Source organism: Gymnoscopelus braueri (genome assembly GCF_963280865.1).
Source record: "Gymnoscopelus braueri genome assembly, chromosome: 3".
NCBI lineage: Eukaryota > Metazoa > Chordata > Actinopteri > Myctophiformes > Myctophidae > Gymnoscopelus > Gymnoscopelus braueri.
In genome coordinates, this window is record NC_137612.1 from 21,705,813 (window position 1) to 21,726,253 (window position 20,441).

At 43.4% G+C, this 20,441-nt stretch overlaps 1 protein-coding gene across 1 annotated transcript in view; it reads right to left on the reverse strand.

The window, feature by feature from the left end:
- The window catches only part of cdk18 (cyclin dependent kinase 18), a 39,350-nt gene that overhangs the window by 7,894 nt on the left and 11,015 nt on the right, over window positions 1-20,441 (reverse strand). The window contains exons 2-10 of the mRNA XM_080424329.1: window positions 15,566-15,696; window positions 10,773-10,906; window positions 8,209-8,334; window positions 6,689-6,745; window positions 4,164-4,278; window positions 2,847-2,941; window positions 2,683-2,745; window positions 1,792-1,915; window positions 1,341-1,461 (exon numbers count right to left, since the gene is read on the reverse strand). Coding sequence (XP_080280455.1) covers window positions 1,341-1,461; window positions 1,792-1,915; window positions 2,683-2,745; window positions 2,847-2,941; window positions 4,164-4,278; window positions 6,689-6,745; window positions 8,209-8,334; window positions 10,773-10,906; window positions 15,566-15,683 — 953 coding nt within the window. The 5' untranslated portion in view covers window positions 15,684-15,696. The remainder of the gene's footprint in view (window positions 1-1,340; window positions 1,462-1,791; window positions 1,916-2,682; window positions 2,746-2,846; window positions 2,942-4,163; window positions 4,279-6,688; window positions 6,746-8,208; window positions 8,335-10,772; window positions 10,907-15,565; window positions 15,697-20,441) is intronic.

Consider the following 20,441-nt stretch of genomic DNA (forward strand, 5'->3'; position numbering starts at 1 on the left):
CTCACTGCGAATAACATGACGGATTATAATTAGATCTGTTCCTGTGTATCTGTGTGTGTTTTTCATAGAAACCTGTATCAGCCTCAAGCATCTTCATAATATTGTAAAGCTACAAGCCGTAAGTTTCATGTCATCTCCCGACAGAGCGAGGTATTTGCAACTGTAATACCCAAAATTCAAAACTTGGGTGTGCTTTGTAGGCAACCAAACATCTACGGCTCATCCAGTGATGCCCTAAATGCTAGAGGAGCGTGTTTACGACAGGTCGAAAGGTTCCCGGTTCGATCCCCCAGACCGGCAGGAAAGATCTGGGTGGGGAAGTGAATGACCACCACTTACTCCTCCCCCATCACAGCTGAAGTGCCGTTGAGCAAGGCACTGAACCCAAACTGCAGGGTTGGTTTCAGGGTCCAGCATTCACTGCCATATACTGTAGGAGAACAGACTCTACCGTTGCATAGAAGAAGCTGAATTTGATTTGTCGGGAGGTTGGAGTTCCGTACACTGGCCACTTAAAGATCTTGCTCGGTTGAGTTGATCCAATAGCCCAGGTACCCATTAAGACCGGGAAATCTGTCATTATAGATTTTAACCATTATCTTATACTTTGGCAATTCAAAAACAGCAGATATTCAAGCTCATAGCATGGCACCGAGTGCCAGCGCTATGAGCTTGTAGATCTGCAATTTTTGAAAAAATCATGAAAATGTGTGCAAATCTTTGAATACAGTATATATTTTTTAAAGCGAACATTTGTAACTCAAATATTTGCTTCTGGGGATTCTACAAAATGTCTTCTAAGTCCTAACAGTTTTTTGTGCCGCGCTATGAGCTTGTATATCTGCTATCTGTATAAAATAATGGTTAAAGTGGTTACACAGATGCGCTCCCGGTTTAAATGGGTTAAGTACCTGGGCTCTGGGCTCATAAGTCCTTGACTTCCTTCAGAGCAGTGCCTCCTGACTGTTGTTGTCAGAGGTGGATGTTCCGATAGGATGTTATAGGATGTTAATCTCAGTTTCCTTGGCATTTAGCCGAAGGCCAACCTTTGGCACACTCCGACTCCACTCTGTTCAGGAGCTCCTGTGCTTGCTCCACGTGGGACAGAGCAGGCTGATCGTCGTCCACGTAGTCCAGGTCTGTCAGGACTGAGGGGTGTCGTCTCGACCTCTTTGGTGTTCAGAGTGAGGCCAAGATCCTGCTCTCGTCCACTGATGGCCTTCCTGAGCGCATAGTCCAGGACTATGATGAAGAGGAAGGTGGGGCTATAACAGTCCACTTCACATTGTTGGCCTATAACTCTTGAACCGTCCATAGGTCATAGACCACAGCACACTCACCACATGTCGATGGGTGTGGAGTATTCTGTAGAGCCGAGCAGCACATCAGGGGGGCGGTACCACAGAGTCACCACCTCGTTGGAGTAGGTCTTAGTGGGGACTGACTTGGCCCGCGCCAGACCTGGACAACACAAAGCATCACTACTGTAATAACAGTCTGATATGCCTCTGTGCTGCTTCAACACTAAAACACAACGATGAATGAAAATCCAACATCATCCGACGTAGTCTGAAGTAGTCTGTTTGGTGGAGAGCTACCTTTAAAGTGTGTGAGCCAGCATGTGTGTGTGTGTGTGTGTGTGTGTGTGTGTGTGTGTGTGTGTGTGTGTGTGTGTGTGTGTGTGTGTGTGTGTGTGTGTGTGTGTGTGTGTGTGTGTGTGTGTGTGTGTGTGTGTGTGTGTGTGTGTGTGTGTGTGTGTGTGTGTGTGTGTGTGTGTGTGTACATCCCTACCAAAGTCGGCCAGTTTGAGCTCTCCCTTGTCGTTGATGAGTAGATTTTGTGGCTTGAGGTCTCTGTGCAGAATCTTTCTCTTGTGACAGTAGGACAGACCTCGCAGCAGCTGGAACATAAAGATCTACAGAGAAAAAGCAGTGGTGTGAAGGAACCAAGTACATTTATTCAAGTACTATGGTAAAGTAACAAAAGAAAATATCCTAATGACCCATTACATATTGTCACTGCTGAGTGCTGACCCCTAATTGTTGGGTGTGTAGACAATGTCTCCTCCGCTACAAATGAAACCGCTAGCCGCTTCTTTTCACCTGACAGTGAGCAGTATCAGCGGGCTGCTCTCCACTGAACAGATGCTCTGATCAACCTGTAGGAGTCGCCAGTGCAGCCCTTCCCACCCAGCTTCCAACCTGAGAGCACGGTTCACAAACGTTTTCAGCTCGAGACCCAAAAGATAAATATGGTGTCTCCCCGGGACCCAAACTTACAAAAATACATAAAATATCAATAATTTAAGCCGTATTTATAGTAAAAATAGCAGATCTACAAGCACATGATGCCTTGCACTGTGGTGCTTTATGTGCTTGTAGATTTGCTATTTTCACCATTTGTTAATACAAAGGTTTTTTTAATTGATGAAAAGGAAATTGTGGAAGTGTTTGAAATTCTGTTTTTTATGTAATAATGTAAATGAAGGACCCATAAAAATGGGTTTGGGAAACTCTGCATAAGAGCAGCCAGCCAAGCCGGATGCAACATGGAGGATTTGAACCCCAGTATCCACGGAGATGGGCAGGAAGGAACTTTACCGGACTTCCATTTGGGTTGCTCATTTTATGAATAAAATGTACTGTTTTAAGAAGAATGTATTTATTTATTTGTTATGCTCACCTTGACGTTGTTCATGCTCATGAGATTTCCACAGTTGTCCAAGTACTGTTTAAGGTCACTGTCCTAGGAGACACACATCAATAGGATTAGCTGTCAGGTATTTACTACAGCATTTCCACTGAAGTAACACAGTGTTCTACCTGTCAGTGTATGGATTTACTCACCAGATACTCAAAGACCAGAGTGAGGGAACGCTCTGTGTGAATGATGTCATGGAGTGTGACAATGTTCGCATGCTTCAGGTTCTTGAGTAGAGACACTATAAGCAGACATACAGAGGACCGGCATTGTCTTTATTTCGCTAGACACATTGACAAGGACACAGTGAAGAGGAGACGGGAGGAAGTCACTGGTGGGACAGGACTCCATCCTAGACCAGCTAAGGGTGTATCAGGGTGTAGGTTTTAAAGTTGAGGTTTAACCTACTCAAATTCAACCTATTTACAGGCCTAGTGGTTCTCAAATATTTTCATGTCAAAGCACCCCCAAATTGAATTGCGTTTGGCCTTGGACCCCCATCTGAAAATATTTTGTGCCAGGGAAGGGAAAAATATAAATAACACGTGTGTTCAAAACAATGTCATAATTATTCCTTTTTAATTTTCAAGATTTTTGAAAATAAAGGATTTACAAGAGATCTGCTATTTTTGAATAGACAAAGTATAAAATAGGGTTAAAGTGGTTTAACTTAACTAATTCCGCTGGGGACTACCCCCCCCCCACCCCCCACCCCCCACCCCCCCACCCCCCCACCCCCATAGACCCTGGAGAACCACTGCTATAGCCTACAGCTGAGTTGACATGTGAATCAGGACATATCCAAATGGGCATGAATCTGTTTGACGGTTAATTAAGTGCTATAAAACTGTTTTATTCCAGCACATAATAATTACAATATAAAATCATACATTTTATGCCAGTTAAAGACAGTTGGCCTAGCAGTTGGGTCATTGTCCAGAGCTCTGATGTGATAGCCAGCGGGAAAAGGCTATTTCTGTGTCATTGGAGTGGTTTGTGACAGTGCTGGCATTTGCCTAACGTTAGCGGCACAAACTGGGGTGATGTGGGTGATGTGGGTCCTTTTAGCTCTGCTCAGACACCTCCTGAAATATGGATCATGCAGGCAGGGGAGTAAAATCCCCATGGTGTAGCTCAGCCGAGCGCACCGCCATCTGCAGGGCTAGCTGTTCCCTATCAAGACTTATCAAGAAAACATTTCAAGAAAACATTTCAAACATTTCTGATGAAGGCCTTATTAGTTAATTCTAAGTTTTGGATAATAAAGTGTGAAAGTCATATTCTTTTTCAAATTGAATTCAATATTTTCACTAAAAAAGAACATCCACCCTACCTACTACAAGTATTGAGGTAATAGAATAAATGATCTGCAACACTTATGGACATCACTCTTACACACCCCAGACCTAATGGAGGATAGCGTGTCTGGTTTTAACAGCTTTTGTGTGCGTGTGTGTGTGTACCCTCTCTGATAGCGGTGCAGGGTGCTCCCTCGTCGTGCTCCAGACGAATCTCCTTCAGTGCCACCAGGTTCTCCGTCAGCTTGCTCCGCCCTTTGAACACTGTGGCATACGTCCCCTACAAACACACACAAATACACAGACATGCACGCACACACATACAGTATGTATGCGTGCGTGCATAGCGTACACATATGCATGCACATGTACACAAAATCAGGGTCACGTTCTGATAATCTTTGACTGCATGTTGTGAAAGGAGTTGACACAGCTTCTTGTTAAACCATTCTTATGCCACAAGGCATGTCTGCTTCAATAAATGTATGACTTAATAACCAGCAGCAGTTTGTCCTCTGAATGTGACCTGGGCCTGTTAGAAACAGGAAATAGAGTCGCTATTGCCTAATTTATACTCCATAGTAGTGCTGCTTTTGCCGATTTGGATCAATTTGTTTCCCAGGATTTTGCTGTGTACTGTTAGGTGTTCATAACAGGCCTTTTTACAAGCCTGTTTATTTGGGGCCTCTTTTTTACCTTAGGAAGCCTCAAGAACTCTCAGGTTATCCGGGACAGTCTACTAACTGTTCCCAGAGTTAAAATAAAACGGGAGGAAGCATAAAACACGAGGAATCATTTAAGTATTATGTCACACATTATAGTTGGAACAAACTTCCACAAGATTTGAGGCTAACGTGCCATGCCTTATGAGGTACAGTATGTACAGATAAATCAGTACAGACTGTGAATGACCTTATAATTAGCAGCACACTTCACTGGAATGCTGAAACTAATTTGATGAAATCTAGATTGTTTTCATGATCAATGTTAATTATTTAATCTACAAGCAGCATCACTATAAAGATTCATACACATTTTTAACTCATCTTGGGGGGTTGTGTAGAAAATGCAGTAATAGATCCGTAAGAACACAGTGTGTACTTCTACACACTGGTTCCATCTACAATTTGTAATCAGATTAACATTATCTTCTGCCATGTAATGCTTTGCTGCGTAACACTGGGAGAGGTAGAGATTCTAAAGCCACAAGCCGCAAGCTATGTTGGTAGAATATAAAATTAGCTCTTTCATAGTCATCATTCCACCACCATGCCCAATAGCTGATGCTGTGCCTTGTGACTGTAGCCAATGCAGAGAGCGTCTGTTACTAATCGCTAAGCTCTAAAGACATGAAAAAAATCCCCACTGCATTAATTCTCTGGAGAGATCTATGATCATTTTGCTGGCGTCTAACTGTGATGAGATTTGCAAAGACGTCTGCATCCAATCCTCTCACAGAAGTAAGACTGAGCAGAATACCAGCCATCTAAGGTGGACTGTCTCAACAATCTTGCCAACCTAAGTGACCAGAACAAGGAAGTTAACGTAGAATATACAGTATGGCCGTATTTTTTTTTTTTTCTAAATTTTTATCCCGCGATTTTTGTAACCCATTTTTTTTTCACCCGGTGCCAATTTCCTAAGTGATCCTGGGCACTACACCAGCCCTACACCAGTATTACACCTGTCACCCCACAGTAGGGAGGCCAGGGCCGAGCTCATGCTTCCTTCAGGCATGAGAGCCAACTGACCTTCTTGTCACCTGACAGGGGGGAGTTTCCCTGGTTGGACGTAGCGCGTGGAAGGAACACGTTATTCCAACCAGTTCCCTTCCCCTCCATCAGGCGCCCCGGCTGTCATGGGGGAGGCGGTATAGTGACCAGTATGGCCGTATTTAGTCAAATTCAAGTATAAACGGAGTGTTAACCCATTAAAACCGCATCTCTGTAATTTTAGATTTCTTTGGCTATTCAACAGAAGCTTGTAGATCAACATTTGTGCAAATCTTAAAGCGTAAGTGTAACTTAAATCTTTGCTTCTGGAGGTCCCTGGAACAAAATATTTTACAAATGTTTGCTTTAAAAAATATATATTCAAAAATTTGCAGAAATGTTCATGATTTAAAAAAATAGCAGATCTACAAGCTCGTAGCACGGCACTCAGTACCGCGCTATTAGCTTGTATATCTTCTATTTTTGAATAGCCAAAGTATAAAATAAAGGTTACAGCTAAAATCTAAAATGACACAGATGCCTTCCCGGATTGAATGGGTTAAGCCATGCTGTCTGTGCTGTTACTTGATTTCACAGGCGTTTCGCATCTCAGACAGGCTTGACTCACTCTGACTCCTGCTGAGTCAAAGTGAAATGGACAGACAAGCGTATCAATGGTCGATTCAATCACTACACTGCTCCTTTCTGGCCTCAAGTTACTGCTGGCCTGCTGTTGTGACATGGACACTCATCACCGGATTGTCATAGCTTACAATGGTTAATGCTTACAGTAGATAAAGTACACCACCGTGCTTGGACCAGTTGATGCAATCCTTGTACAAAGACTACTCAAAAGAATGCAGCCACTCTCGAAAGCAAGGACATTTGTTATTCAGTTGCTGTCATTCCAGATGGCTGACAGCCTGGATTTGTTAAAAACATTGTGTATGTACTGTACTCTATGTGACAGACACGTACCTCACCCAGTTTGCCCAGCTTTACATATGTCTCCAATTTCCCAAAGCCTATGTCAGACTGGAGAGAAAAATAAATAGACAAATCAGCTTCTTGCCATCCAGCCTTATGGTTCTCTTGTCTGATACAGTCATGCATTCACACAAAATGAAATATGTCTATAGCAATACCAGCATACGTATATATTTCCAAAGCATTATTGTTAACAAACTACAGAAGTGCTGTAAATAAAAGGAAGGAAATAGGCGTGTAAACTTTACATATTATATAGAATGTCTCAAAGAAAAGTCAAATGCAGGTTTAGAGAAATGCATAAACTAAATTAAAGATTTTAGAATTGGTTTTTCCTAGCCAGTGTTAGTGAATTATATTTACACACCGATTCCAAAGTTTAAAGGATCTACACCATGCATTTAAAAAAAATATATATATTTAATATCATATTGTTTATGTCCCTCAAATGTTTTTCAAAAGGTTTGAGCCTAAATCAAGCCTCAGATATACTCATTCCAACTAACTTCTCTCTGGCTTATAAAGCACTTTCACCTGCAATACCACATTGTCCTGATTTGGCACGTGGCGCTATTGAGCCAGTTTGTATGCATGTTATCTCCTGGTTCTGTGTGGAAAAAGTTAAAAAAAAAAAGAAAGAAAAAAAAGTTTAAAAAAAAGATGTTGGAACTGAAAAACAGGAGGGATCGTATCGCTTGCAATCTGGGAACCCATCGCCAAATGAAAAGGAAAAACAGCGCCCTCTGCTGTTTTTGACTATCTCACTTGGCTCTGGGAGGAAGTCGACGTAGCACACGTACGCAAGGAAACCAGGGTTTTGGTCTGCCTTCAGCCTTTCACTTCCGGTGGTGCGACTATGTTTTCATTCCCACTAACAATATTTCTACACGGAACACTAACACCACTTCTCCCAGAGAACATGGATCGTTTTGGTTATAAGCCCACTTGTTTCTATGATGAAAGAGCAAGTTAAAATGTGAATATCTTTCCGTGGTTTTGTCTGCTCCGAGGACGCTATTGTTAAATGAGTTTTGGTTTGTTTCTAGTGGGGAAGGATCGGCGGACACGTAAATCCCGCCCACTACATTTGATTGGGTAAAGCGCGGCCTGCTTCCTGATCTGAAGGCACGCCCACTTGTAGGCCAGTGTGTACGCGATATGACGAACCCCCCCGACAGATTCAAACGCAGAGCAGAATCTGTTCTTGAGAGATTATATCGCTTGTGACGTCACGTGCGGGGGCAAATCAGTTTGGCCTGTTTTGAGACCAATTTACATAAAACCCCAGATATGCTGTGAAAGCCTGAGTGCTCAAACTGGGGTATTTTTTGGGGATAGAAGAGAGGTAGGGGAGACCAAAAACAAAAATTCATGGTGTAGTCCCTTTAAGGGCAAATAACATAATTTATATTTAGCCTCTGCTTTGGAACAGTCAAAAGTGTAAACCTATATGTGACTACACCTTTGCATGTGGACAATTACGGTACATATACTGTATAATTGCCACTGACCAGTGAGGCACGTCGAGACATGCGGCTGAGAGGTTTGCAGGGTGGAGAGTCCTCACCCTCTATCTGTAGTTTCTTGAGGAACTCGGGAGGCAGATGGATGTCCATGGGCATGTGCTTACTGACATCCTATGTGCATCAAACAACACAACATTAGGTCACAGTTAAGCTTGGTTCTCTGAGAACAGGCCGAGTTATCTTGCTCTGTTCGAGGTATATGGGAGGCGTGACATCTTAAGAAAAAGCAATACCCAACCCAAACTTTATTATTCAGCAAACGAGCCATTGAAATGTAAAGAACTTAATAGTGGCATTCATTTATGGGGGAAAAAAAGAAAACAGCAACAATATACAGAAATATACAGAAATGCATGTATTATCTAATAATGTATTTGCTGTGCATACCTTACACTGTCCTACCTAAGTTGCCAATAGACATTTGCAACTGGCATCACTATGACCAATTCCAGACTTATTTTGAGGGTTAATATGCCTTCATGTTGTGGCATCTGCAATCTCTGTCTTTTCTAAGTACCACATTTTTCCAGAGTGACTGAATAACACTTCCAAGATACACTCAACTGTCTGGACTTTGGGCCTTGTGGAGTATGAGAAAGACAGAGAGGTGATTCATGATCTTTCCACAGGGACACTTTTAGAAAAGGCGGAACAGTGAACTCTCGGTGTGTCTGGTGCTGTAGGATGGTGACGGGTGAAGGAGGAAAATGGAGAAGCAAATGGAAAGCTAACAAGGCCACTCATCCCATTCAACTGGCAGTTGGGAGGAGGACTTGTTGTTTTAATGACCTGGCAATGTATTTTTTATCTTATTCTGTTCCTTTCTTCTTTGTGTTGGTTTTCAAAATAAAATCTACCTCGCTTCAATATTATTTTTTTTGCTTTCCAGAGTGTTTTTCCATTACGTAAATGAAGATGTGTTGATGATTCATGATAAATAGAGTACTATCAACCATTTGTTTGCAGCATCACCTTGCTTTTATGTTTTACACCAGGGGTGACCAACTCGTATCTCGCGAGTGGCATGTGGCTCTTCAATTCACATCAAATTATCTTTATTATACATTCTATTTGCGTATTGTATAGGCCACGTTTATCTGTATCCTACTGCTTACACGTGTGAGCCAAGAATAGACTGAACCCACTGACATATTCACGAACTAATCTTATACCTGGGAAGTGAAAGAAAGTGTGTGTGTGTGTGCGTGTGTGCGTGTGCGTGCGTGCGTGCGTGTGTGTGTGTGTGTGTGTGTGTGCACACACACACGTGCGTGCGTGTGTGTGTTAGGGTAGGCCAATAACTCCGGGGCAGGCTAGGTTTTTTTATATAATAGTTTTTTACTTATGTACATAGCTGCTACTTTGCTTAATGCCATATGTATTTATGTAAACATATTTAAAAAAAATCTCTTGACCCGTTTCTTCCTGTTCTTCTCCTTGCTCCCCCCTCTCTGCCCCCAGACGCACGCACGCACGCACGCACGCACGCACGCACGCACGCACGCACGCACGCACGCACGCACGCACGCACGCACGCACGCACGCACGCACGCACGCACGCACGCACGCACGCACGCACGCACGCACGCACGCACGCACGCACGCACGCACGCACGCACGCACTGGGGCGTGCAGTGGGGCGGCACTGGGGCGGCAGTGGCTCAGGGGTAGAGTGGCCGGGTAGAGTGAACTGGAAAACCGCAAGGTTCCCAGTTCGATCCCGGGCTGGGGCGCTGCCCTAGAGTTAGTGTCGAAGTGTCTGTCGTATTATTTGCTATATTTTATATGACAGTGTGCAAGTAAAAACAGATTCTTATTAGAACAAATATACTAAAGCTAAAGTAAACACCATATATAAATGATAAGTTCTGTGTGTTGTAGACGGAGTCTGACTGTCTGCATTTTGGCCTATTCAAGTGACCTATTGTTTAGGAGGGAGCCTAGCCTGGCTAGGTGTGAAGGGCGATTTACATCTTCTATTGTTAAACTGGGAGACTTCACTCCCTTCCTCCAGTCACTTGCAAATCATGTCAACCCATGTTCAAAGAAGTTGATTGTCAGCTGGTGGGGGGATTCTCTGCCACCCACCCACCTGTTATTGTAATGTCACCTACCTACAGTGTATAAAAGAGTGACTCTAAAATGATTAGACTAGGACTGTCTCACACGACGTGAGGCTGTGTGGAGTCAGGGCTCTGCTCCTGGCTCCCTGGCTCTCTGTTATGCTGTTTGTTTGTTGCTGAATAAACCACTGAATGGAACCTGGTAACCTGACGTCTCTCTTCTCCTCCACTTCTTTATTACCACCAACAAGCCTGCTAACACGCGGTCTAATGCCTCATCATATACGACATGTCCTTGAGCAAAACGCTGAACCCTAATTGCTCCCGATGAGCAGGTTGGTGCCTTGCATGGTTTCCTCCGCCATCGGTGTATGAATGTGTGTGTGTATGGGTTAATGGCAAAATCAATGTAAAGCGCTTTGGATAAAAGCGCTATATAAATGCACCATTTACCATTTACACACAATACCCCAAACAACCATTCACCTGCATGGAGAAGCGCCTATGCTGGGCCTTGCTGTGGTAGTGGAGCGAGGGGGAGTGGGCCCCTGGAGTAGCTGGTTCAGGGCTCACTGGACTATCATCCTGAGACGGAGGGCACAGTGTGTCTGGAGTCAGGCCTGCATGGGGGACAAATGGATTAAAGCAAAAATAAAATCTCACGACTGAAACATTTTTGTATGACCAAGTCCTAATGTGTGATTTGTGAAACAGTATAAAAGGAGCCTCCCACACTATGAGCGCTGATTCCTAAACAATTAACAATAATGTAACATTATGATGTCTTATATTGTTCCTGCTGTTCTCCATACTGCCAACCAGGTGAAGATGTCACCGACTGAGGGTTTAACCTTAGCTTTTATACAAAAGTATATGAAATAAATAGATTTGATCGAAAATGCTTCTGAAAATATTGCTAGATTGACCACTACAAAATGCTTAAAATTATAACCAAAAACAGCCTATCTACAAGCTCTCAATGCGTCTGGGACGCATTGAGAGCTTGTAGATACTGTAGGCTGTTTTAGCTGCGCAAACAGCTTCCATAGAAGGCATGCTGGCTTCTATGGAATCCAAATGACTGAAATAAGTCATGGCGACTGAGAACTTTAATCCATGGGGACACATACACAGAGGAACCAAAGTCAGAGTCAGCAAGGGGGGGCTTTAAACAGTAGAATCGGGATCAGCTTTATTTGTCAATTTTTTTCATGTGCGCTTTTGTCGTACTCCATGAGAAGAGAGGATAGAGGTAGAATGAGAGCAGAAGGGAAATAGAAACAGGTTAATTAAAACAAATAGTATACAGATAACGTATGTGAGATAGGAGGTATAAATATGATGTGTTTTTTTTATTTACTAGCATATATACTGTATAAATCGGCTACATTTAAACTTTAGATGAATTAAGTTTAATTAATTAAATAAATTGATTCTGTATCCATTTATGTAGGCTAGCAGTGAGCGGCTGCTTATATTTATATTAGTTAACTAAGGTAATTAAAGCACAAGTACATGGTTTTCATCGTTTCCCTTTGGAAATTCAATATAAATGAAGAAGACTTTTGCAACTGTACAAATACCTCCAATCTAAGTCAGCTTCTGAACTACAATGGCTTACAGCAGAAAAAGGTCGATACATCGCCAAGTGGCTCATACCTCCAACTAGAGTTGTTCTTTTTCCCCTCAGTAGAAGACACCCTAATTCGAAAGAACGTTTCATTCAATGTCATTCAGTGTCTATTGGTCTCTCGTTCAAAGTCTGATTCAATCGGTCATTGGTTGTCCTGCTTGTCTGTTTTGAGTGTGTGCACGCATCATGGTATGAGCAATATGCGTAACCCCCAACTGCTCCCTGTGTGCCGTATTAATGGCAGCCACTACCCCTATTACATAGGATGTGTAAATTAATGTAGCCTTGAATACCATCCCAGTCGCTTGAATTCACATTTGTCTTCTGCAGACCACAGAAAACACATGATAATGTGAATTCACACAACCGGGATGGTTTACCAGGCTAGTGTAAATGCAGAGGACAAATTCTACATTATGTGCAAATGTACTGCATCAAATACCCAAACAACAAAACGTTTTTTTCAAGGGGAAAGCATACCCATCTGTATGTACAGTAATGACAGCTATCAGGAAAATGGCTTTCAGCCGCTTGCTCTCCTTAGCCTGGCCGCACAAAACGCTGTACATGGGGATTAGTTATGGATGCTGTGATCAATTAATTTACTAACATAACAACACTGCAGTGTTTCAATGTGGGCCAGAGCCTCCCTTTGGGCTGGGAGGCAGCAAGTGGGAGAGAACAGGGCGAGGGAACATAGATGTCCTTTGTACATGTGTTGTGTAGTGTTCATGCTTGATGTTCTTTTGAGCACTGTTTGGTGTGAGGCTGCAGTTGTGGTTTGATCCTCAATGGAGTGTACCATTCTGGTCAGGTATAATGATAGTGAGTTTCAAGTGGGCATGTGTGTCAGCGTTACCAGCAACCTTCTGCAGCATGTACTTGCATGTGTGTATGTGTGTGTGTGTGTGTGTGTGTGTGTGTGTGTGTGTGTCTGTGTGTGTGTGTGTGTGTGTGTGTGTGTGTGTGTGTGTGTGTGTGTGTGTGTGTGTGTGTGTGTGTGTGTGTGTGTGTGTGTGTGTGTGTGTGTGTGTGTGTCATTCATTCCCCCTGAGGTGTTTGATGTAGTAGAGAGCTAAGAGCTCTTTAAAGCCTGGTTTCCATGGTGACCAACCGTGTCTGTCTCCAGCAGGGTCCCTATATCTTTACTCTACAATACCCCCCAACACACATGTACTGTGTACACACACACACACACACACACACACACACACACACACACACACACACACACACACACACACACACACACACACACACACACACACACACACACACACACACACACACACACACACACACACACACACACACACACGAAAATCCACAGGTGTCAGGGACAACAAAGAAATTGCTGGGAAAACACAGATAGAGGGAGAGTGGTGTAGACATCTCCAGTTGTAAACTAGCTGTAGTAGGTCACTCTAACACACACACAGAGAGAGAGAGAGAGAGAGAGAGAGAGAGAGAGAGAGAGAGAGAGAGAGAGAGAGAGAGAGAGAGAGAGAGAGAGAGAGAGAGAGAGAGAGAGAGATGATACAGAGTGGCAGAATAAAAAGAGTCAGGCTCAGATTGGGATTTGTTGGATTCATCATTTGAATATCACAGTCAGCTGTGGCACAGTCTTTGATCTCCTGTTGGTAATTATGGTGAGAAAGCAGGCCTGAGTTGCACGTGCTCACACCAGGCCCCGAGAACCCAGTGGTTGCATTGAAGCGCATTGGACATGCTGGCCATTCATAGGTACTGCAGCTCAAAACGGCCTGGGGCCACTGTCAAGAACGAGCGAAAACGGTTTCGATCAATGGGCTCGACTCACGAGCTTGCGCCTATGCGCTGGGTGAGCATCTTTAATGCAAGGATGGGAGGGGATTTCCGGTGCCCTCTCTATTATTGTTAACGCTATGGCTCACACGCACAGGCACATGGCTGTGTGTGTGTGTGTGTGTGTGTATGCGCACGCACATGCGCGACGCGTGTGTGTGTGGATGTGTGTGGATAGGACTCTTAAGCCACCCAAGAACCCACCATTAAAGTGGACGTCATCATTAGATTCGATGGACAACCATAAGCGTGCGTGCGTGCGTGCGTGCGTGTGTGTGTGTGTGTGTGTGTGTGTGTGTGAAATCTCACTCACACACACACAGGATCACATTACTATACTTATGGGGGCCTTAGGTGATTTCGAATGACTTCAACACAAACCTTAACCCACACACAGAGACAGGCAGACAGAGAGGGGGGGAGAGAGAGAGAGAGAGAGAGCCAGAGAGAGAGAGAGAGAGAGAGAGAGAGAGAGAGAAGGAAAGAGACATACTCCATAGGCAACCTCTACTGGGTGTGAGATTTATTTCCAGATACTGAGTGATAAGGGCTGAGCTGCTTAGTCTTGTCTGTCTTCCATATGTTTCGCATAGCTGCCCACATTTCTCTCCTCCCCACTATCAATCTGCCTCTGCAGGGGCTGAGAAGACAACAAGATGGATGAACACAAAGCTAATGACAAGGCGACTAGATGGAGGATAAGAGGATGACTGGACGGTGACAGAGACAGGACTGAAGTAGGGGTTCTGGCACAACCTCACCCATGCACTTGCAAGGTGAAGGAAAACTGAAGGAAAAAGAAAATCTTCAAAATTTGTTTCAGCCTATGGCCTTCATTAGAGTCATTAAGAGGGGGTGGGCTCCCAGGACACACGCATGCACGCACACAAGGACGCATGCACGGTATGTTTGTGCTTGGCATTTGTGATACCTTATCTGATTTAAGTACCTTACCTGATTATCCAGGAAGTCGCTTATTTTTGGTTTATCTGCATGAGTGCGTGCATGCGTACTAGGAAGCACACTCTTCTCCTGCATGTGTTTGTGTTGTAAGCAATTGTATTGTAAGGTATGTGCATGTGCGCAGTCCTGAGGGAACGCTTCTGACTTCATTGTGCTCAGTGAACTGAGGCTGATTGACATTTATTTTCTTTGAGAGTTTGATGCAGCTGCTCACAGACTTAAATAGACACAACACCAGCGGGGGAATCCAAGCTGATAAGTCTGCTGTTACAAGGAGCTAGCTAATCTCACCTGAGGATCACACTGCTACCTCTGTCTCTCTCATTTCCTCGCCTTGCTAATGAGCTGCAGAAATGTACTGCTGCTGTTCTGAACCAGTAATAGGAGTGTACTGGGAGATAAAGTGTGAGACTACACGTAGTTAGAGATGACATATCTTGACATCAGGCTTAATTATGTAAGTACATGAAGGCAATTAAATTAAACGGTGTGATTTGGAATACATTTTCTTCATCACCACTTGGTTGTCATTTGTGCTGGTGGAGTAATCCCTCAAGCATCGCAATATAATTGGAAGCCACTGCCAGCACCAGGCTGATGTAGTGGACTGCATTGCTAAAGCTGGGTTGAAGGCCAGAGGACCAGTGATGGGAACTTCCACCACTACAACACTAGGTTATATGGCACAGCTCAGGTAAAAAACAAACATACCCATGTACGTACGTATTGTGGGGACCAACCTTTTTATGCATCTGTTCAGACACTCTTGGTGCATTTGAATGTTTGACAAACACTGTCATCTGGTGATTTTAGAGTGGGGTCGACCAGGCTGAGTGGCTGTTCAGGGACTGGTTCTTACCTTGAGTATGTCGGATGTTGAACTGATTTATCTGCTCTGTGAACTCATTCTCCTCAATGGTTTCAGTGCGGGGAACAGATAGAGAGAAACGCCTCTTAAAGTTCTTCATCTTGTTCATTGTGTTGAGAAGCCTGGTGTGAGAGAGAAGAGAGAGAGAGAGAGGATAACATTAATTGTCAGAACTCGATCTACAATTTATGTAAGGCTAGTAGTAGTAGTCGAAGATGAAACATCACCTTGAAGAAGCCAAATTATCACTTAAAGTTTGTGCCACACGCCCTCAAAAATGTTTTAAAAATAAAGTTTGCTTTGAATGTAGAACATGATTTAAAAAAAGAGGCATTCAATAAGAGTCATAAGGCTGAGATATCATCCCCAGGGACACAGCACCAGCCTCATCACGTAGCCAACCGCATGCCTTCAGCCGAACAACAAACAGTGTGCATGGTGGGTGTGCTGGTGTTCCTCTGCGTGGTGACAGCCATCCCTGCCATCTGATAATGAGGCAGAGAACAGCGGGGCATCACCTGATGAATGCGCTCAACTGCTCAAATAGATGACATATAAACAACACTGACACTGCTTTTTATTACTTTAATCATTATCCTGCTCTGTGCCAATTGCTCTTTGTGTGTGTGTGGGTGGGTGGGTGAGGGGGTCTTTCTCTCTCTCTCTCTCTGCTATTATGGAAGCAAGCAGTGGCTTTCTTAATTGCAAACAAAACCTTAATCTCCATTTCATTTCAAAACCTCCTAAACATGCCGCTTCTGTAACTTTTCTAAGTTCTTGATCTCTCTCACAGAACAGACAGCTGAATAATAAACTTACTAATAACAAACTGAAGTTTGTCTTCAAGGAAGAACACACTGTTCTAAGACTGTTCTTACTGTCACTGAGACTCTTTCTGTGCTGACAGACCTGCCGTTCTCTTTTCAGCCCACATCCTCCTATACTGTGCATAATACTAGAGAAAATGCCGTGGATAAGTGCTTCAACTAAATGCTCAGTAAACCCATACAGAATCCCATTAAATATGTACTTCTTTTCAGGCAATCCTGAAACGCATCTAACAAATCGTTTTCCCCATGGTTTTTATTTTTATGCTTCTCTGTGCACCGTAAATTACAGTTGTGGTTCAACGTAAAACAGACATAATTGAGAGTCCAACGTGTTCATCACATGCACCAGTCAATTTCCATTGTTAGTTATAGCAATCATTTTGTACTCCATCTCCATCTCCCCTCCCCTCCCCTCCTCCCCTCTCCTCTCCTATAGGACAGTGTTGGGCATTCAATTTAACAAACCCCCTGTTTACTGTAAATAGGACAGGGACTAATGAGATAGCTCCACCTGGCCTTTGATTGGACCCTCTCGCTATTCACTCTGGCCCCTCAGCTGCCCTCTGGTATGACTTAATTGCATGTGTCGCCAGGGAGAATGTTCCTGACTGGGACTGCGTGTGTGGCTTGTGCATGTGTGTGTGTTTCTAACGGCGGTGCACTTCATTTATCTTGTTTACAGAAAACAGACTTCTCTCTGTGGATTAGGCTGCGTCCTGCGGCCTTTATGCTCCCAGACAATTAGAAGCCCTTGGATGGCCTCAAAGTGTGAGACTATTGACTGGCACACACACGCACACACACACGCACACGCACACATATTCACAGACAGTGCCTTTGCTCTGGATGTTTCAGTGGATCTCAAAGGGTCTGTTACAAATCATCTCTTTACACAAAGATACTTTGCGGATACTTTGTTGCTGTAGTGTTCACGTTCTCATTTCTCTCACTCACTCCCTTTCTTCACTGTACTCCATCCACCTCTAGCAGGGACGGATGGTAGCATTCGTCTATCCCACCACATCAAGGGTTGTTTTTACCCTTATGCGTAATCACTTAAGCCCTATCGTACTATATAGTTTGACTATTCAAAATTGGCCGATCTACAAGCGTGTGAGCTCAGTATTAACACGTAGCTTTGAAAAACCTAAGGCCAGGGTTAATGTGGTTAATTTAAAGTCATACTGACAAAAATAGCCACTACAAGCTCAGAGATATTATAAACTTGTGAGCTTATGGATCAAGGTTACATGCGGTTATGGGAGAGTATGCTGTACATATTGTTTTGACTGACCAAATGCATCAAGTGGAAAACTGTATTTTTAATATGGCCAGTCATCCAGAGATTCCGAGAATAAGCCAGTGGCCTTGTGCGTACTCATTCAGAATGGGGCCAGCTGATGGGAAAAGATGCAACGCCTTTTAAATGGGCTCCATGGCTTTTTACAGGTCAGTGGGCGATGGCATATGACATATTCAACCACACTTCCTATGGCTAAGGAACTACAGCTGACAATTAATTAGCCTATGGCTAACTCTGCTCTTTATCTTTAATATGAAAGTGCGTGTGTGTGTGTGTGTGTGTGTGTGTGTGTGTGTGTGTGTGTGTGTGTGTGTGTGTGTGTGTGTGTGTGTGTGTGTGTGTGTGTGTGTGTGTGTGTGTGTGTGTGTGTGTGTGTGTGTGTGTGTGTGTGTGTGTGTGTGCACGTGGATACAGATCATAGAGGAACATATTTTGTCTCCGTTTCTCTCTCCCTTTTGTTCTCTCCTTTCATACTGCACTGTCCATTGAAACTGAATGTATGAATGCTACTGAGAGGCCATCAAGTGGCTTTAGGGAAGGGCAACAACACAGTGCACACTGCACAGTAAAATCATCTGTGTTAAATTAAACCCTTAAGAGTATAGAAATTGGTTCCATTTGTTTGGGTCCATTTTTAAAGCGAACATTTGTAACTCAAATCTTTGCTTCTGGGGGTCCCTGGAACAAAATATCTTTGCCTAACCTTAACCCTAACCCTTTGCACAAATTGTCATGATTTTTCAAAAATAGCAGATCTACAAGCTCATAGCGCGGCACTCTGTGCCACGCTATGAGCTTGTATATCTGCTATTTTTGAATAGCCAAAGAAATATAAAATGACAAATGACAAATGACAGCGTTCCCGGATTGAATGAGTTAAATTAACACTGAGGATTTTTACTGTGCATCAGCAGATAGCAGCCAGACTCCAGTCCCCTGTGTTCTAATTATGATGGGGAATTGCGGATGGTGGGTCCTGAGTGACGTGACATCCCTGTCAGGGATGTCACCAGGGGATGACAGCCAGGCAAGGCTACAAGCTCTCCAGGAAGGTCACCAACATATTCTCTATTGCAACAGCACTGAACAAGGAGGGAGGCAGAGCATAGAAATCTGAAGTATCAAGTATTCAATTTGATGGACAATAAAAATGGTAGCGCATCTAGTGTGCCATCTGCTTAAAATATTTTAACCCATTCAATCGAGGAACACATCTCTTGTCATTTTAGATTTCTTTGGCTATTAAAAAATGGCAGATATACAAGCTCATAGCGCGGCACAGAGAGCCGCACTATGAGCTTGTAGATCTGCTATTTTGGAAAAGTCTTGAAAAAGTGAACATTTGTAAAATATTTTGTTCCAGGGACCCCCAGAAGCAAAGATTTGAGTTACAAATGTTCGCTTTAAAAAACAACAACTTTGTTGTTTGAGTGTTGCTGTTTGAGTGCAAACAAGTTGTTGGAGGTTGTTGGAGTGCAAACAACCTCCAACAACTTCAGCTGCTAGTATTAGCTGCAAGCATCAACTTTCAGCTGTAACATAGATTTCAGTCATTCATTTTATATTAAACTATGTAGCTCTATTTAACTTGCCATTTGTTACGTGAACCTCATCATCAACAACAACAACAATCCCCACTGGGAGCGAGTCGACTCGATAGCCGAGTGATTAGGGCGATTGATCATCACTCATGCTAATATCTGTTGTGTCGTGGGATGCAAAACATTTAAGTCATGAAAACAAGCTAAACTTAAAACAGAGAAACTTAAAAACTAAGCTGGCTGACAGCCAACCTGGAGGCTCATGACCTCAGAGCACAAACGCTCTAGTTGCAGATGTTATCATTGCATTGGATCTGAATTGGAATAATATTACTAATGAATTCACAGTTGGACTTGGATGTTAGAGGAAATCTCCTTCTTCTTCGCCTCTTTTCTCACGCCTTGCGTCTCAACTTTTTCATCAACATACACACCCTGCTATACATCATAATAGACACAATTGTGTTATGTGAGGAACAGGAATCCGTGTTGCCTGTGTATGTGTGTTTGTTTTGAGCGCCTGACTGTATGTACAGTACGTGTGTCATGTGGTTTTGCAGAAAGGCAACTGTGGCCCTGTGGTCAGATTACCTTTTGCACCAGTAGTTCACAAGCACTGATTATGCTCATTCAGCATGCCAGCATTACACATAGGAAAGGAAGATAGGAAGAAAAACGGGTGTGTTTGCCAATAGGCTGTTAATCCTGATAGCAGTTGCCAAGATTCAAAGTAAGGCGCAAGTTGTAAAGGGGTTGTACCTAGTCTCTTAATTAATCATGGTGTTTTAAGAACCAGATTAGGAGCTATCAGGAGTTTTTACAACCAATCCCTCCTTGATGGTAAAGTACTTTCCTTGAGAGCTTGTGTAGATCCTCCTTGATAGGGTACAGTTTCAAATCAGCAACAATAATTCCAGTGCCAAAAAAGCAAGGTAAATAAATGGTCTAAACTACTGTTGACCCATAGTACTCCCCCCTCCCCATATGAGCAAATGCTTCGAGAAGCAAGACGAAGAGCTGATGAATAACAGGTTGCCAGTTTGGCTCCACACTGCATGGAGCCCCCCACCAATTCACCTACCGGTAAAACAGATCCACAGATGAAACCATAAATCACAACACGACTATGGTTGGGATCCTTTAGGATTTGAAATGATTCCGGTTCCTTAACGATTCCCTCTTAACGGTCCGAA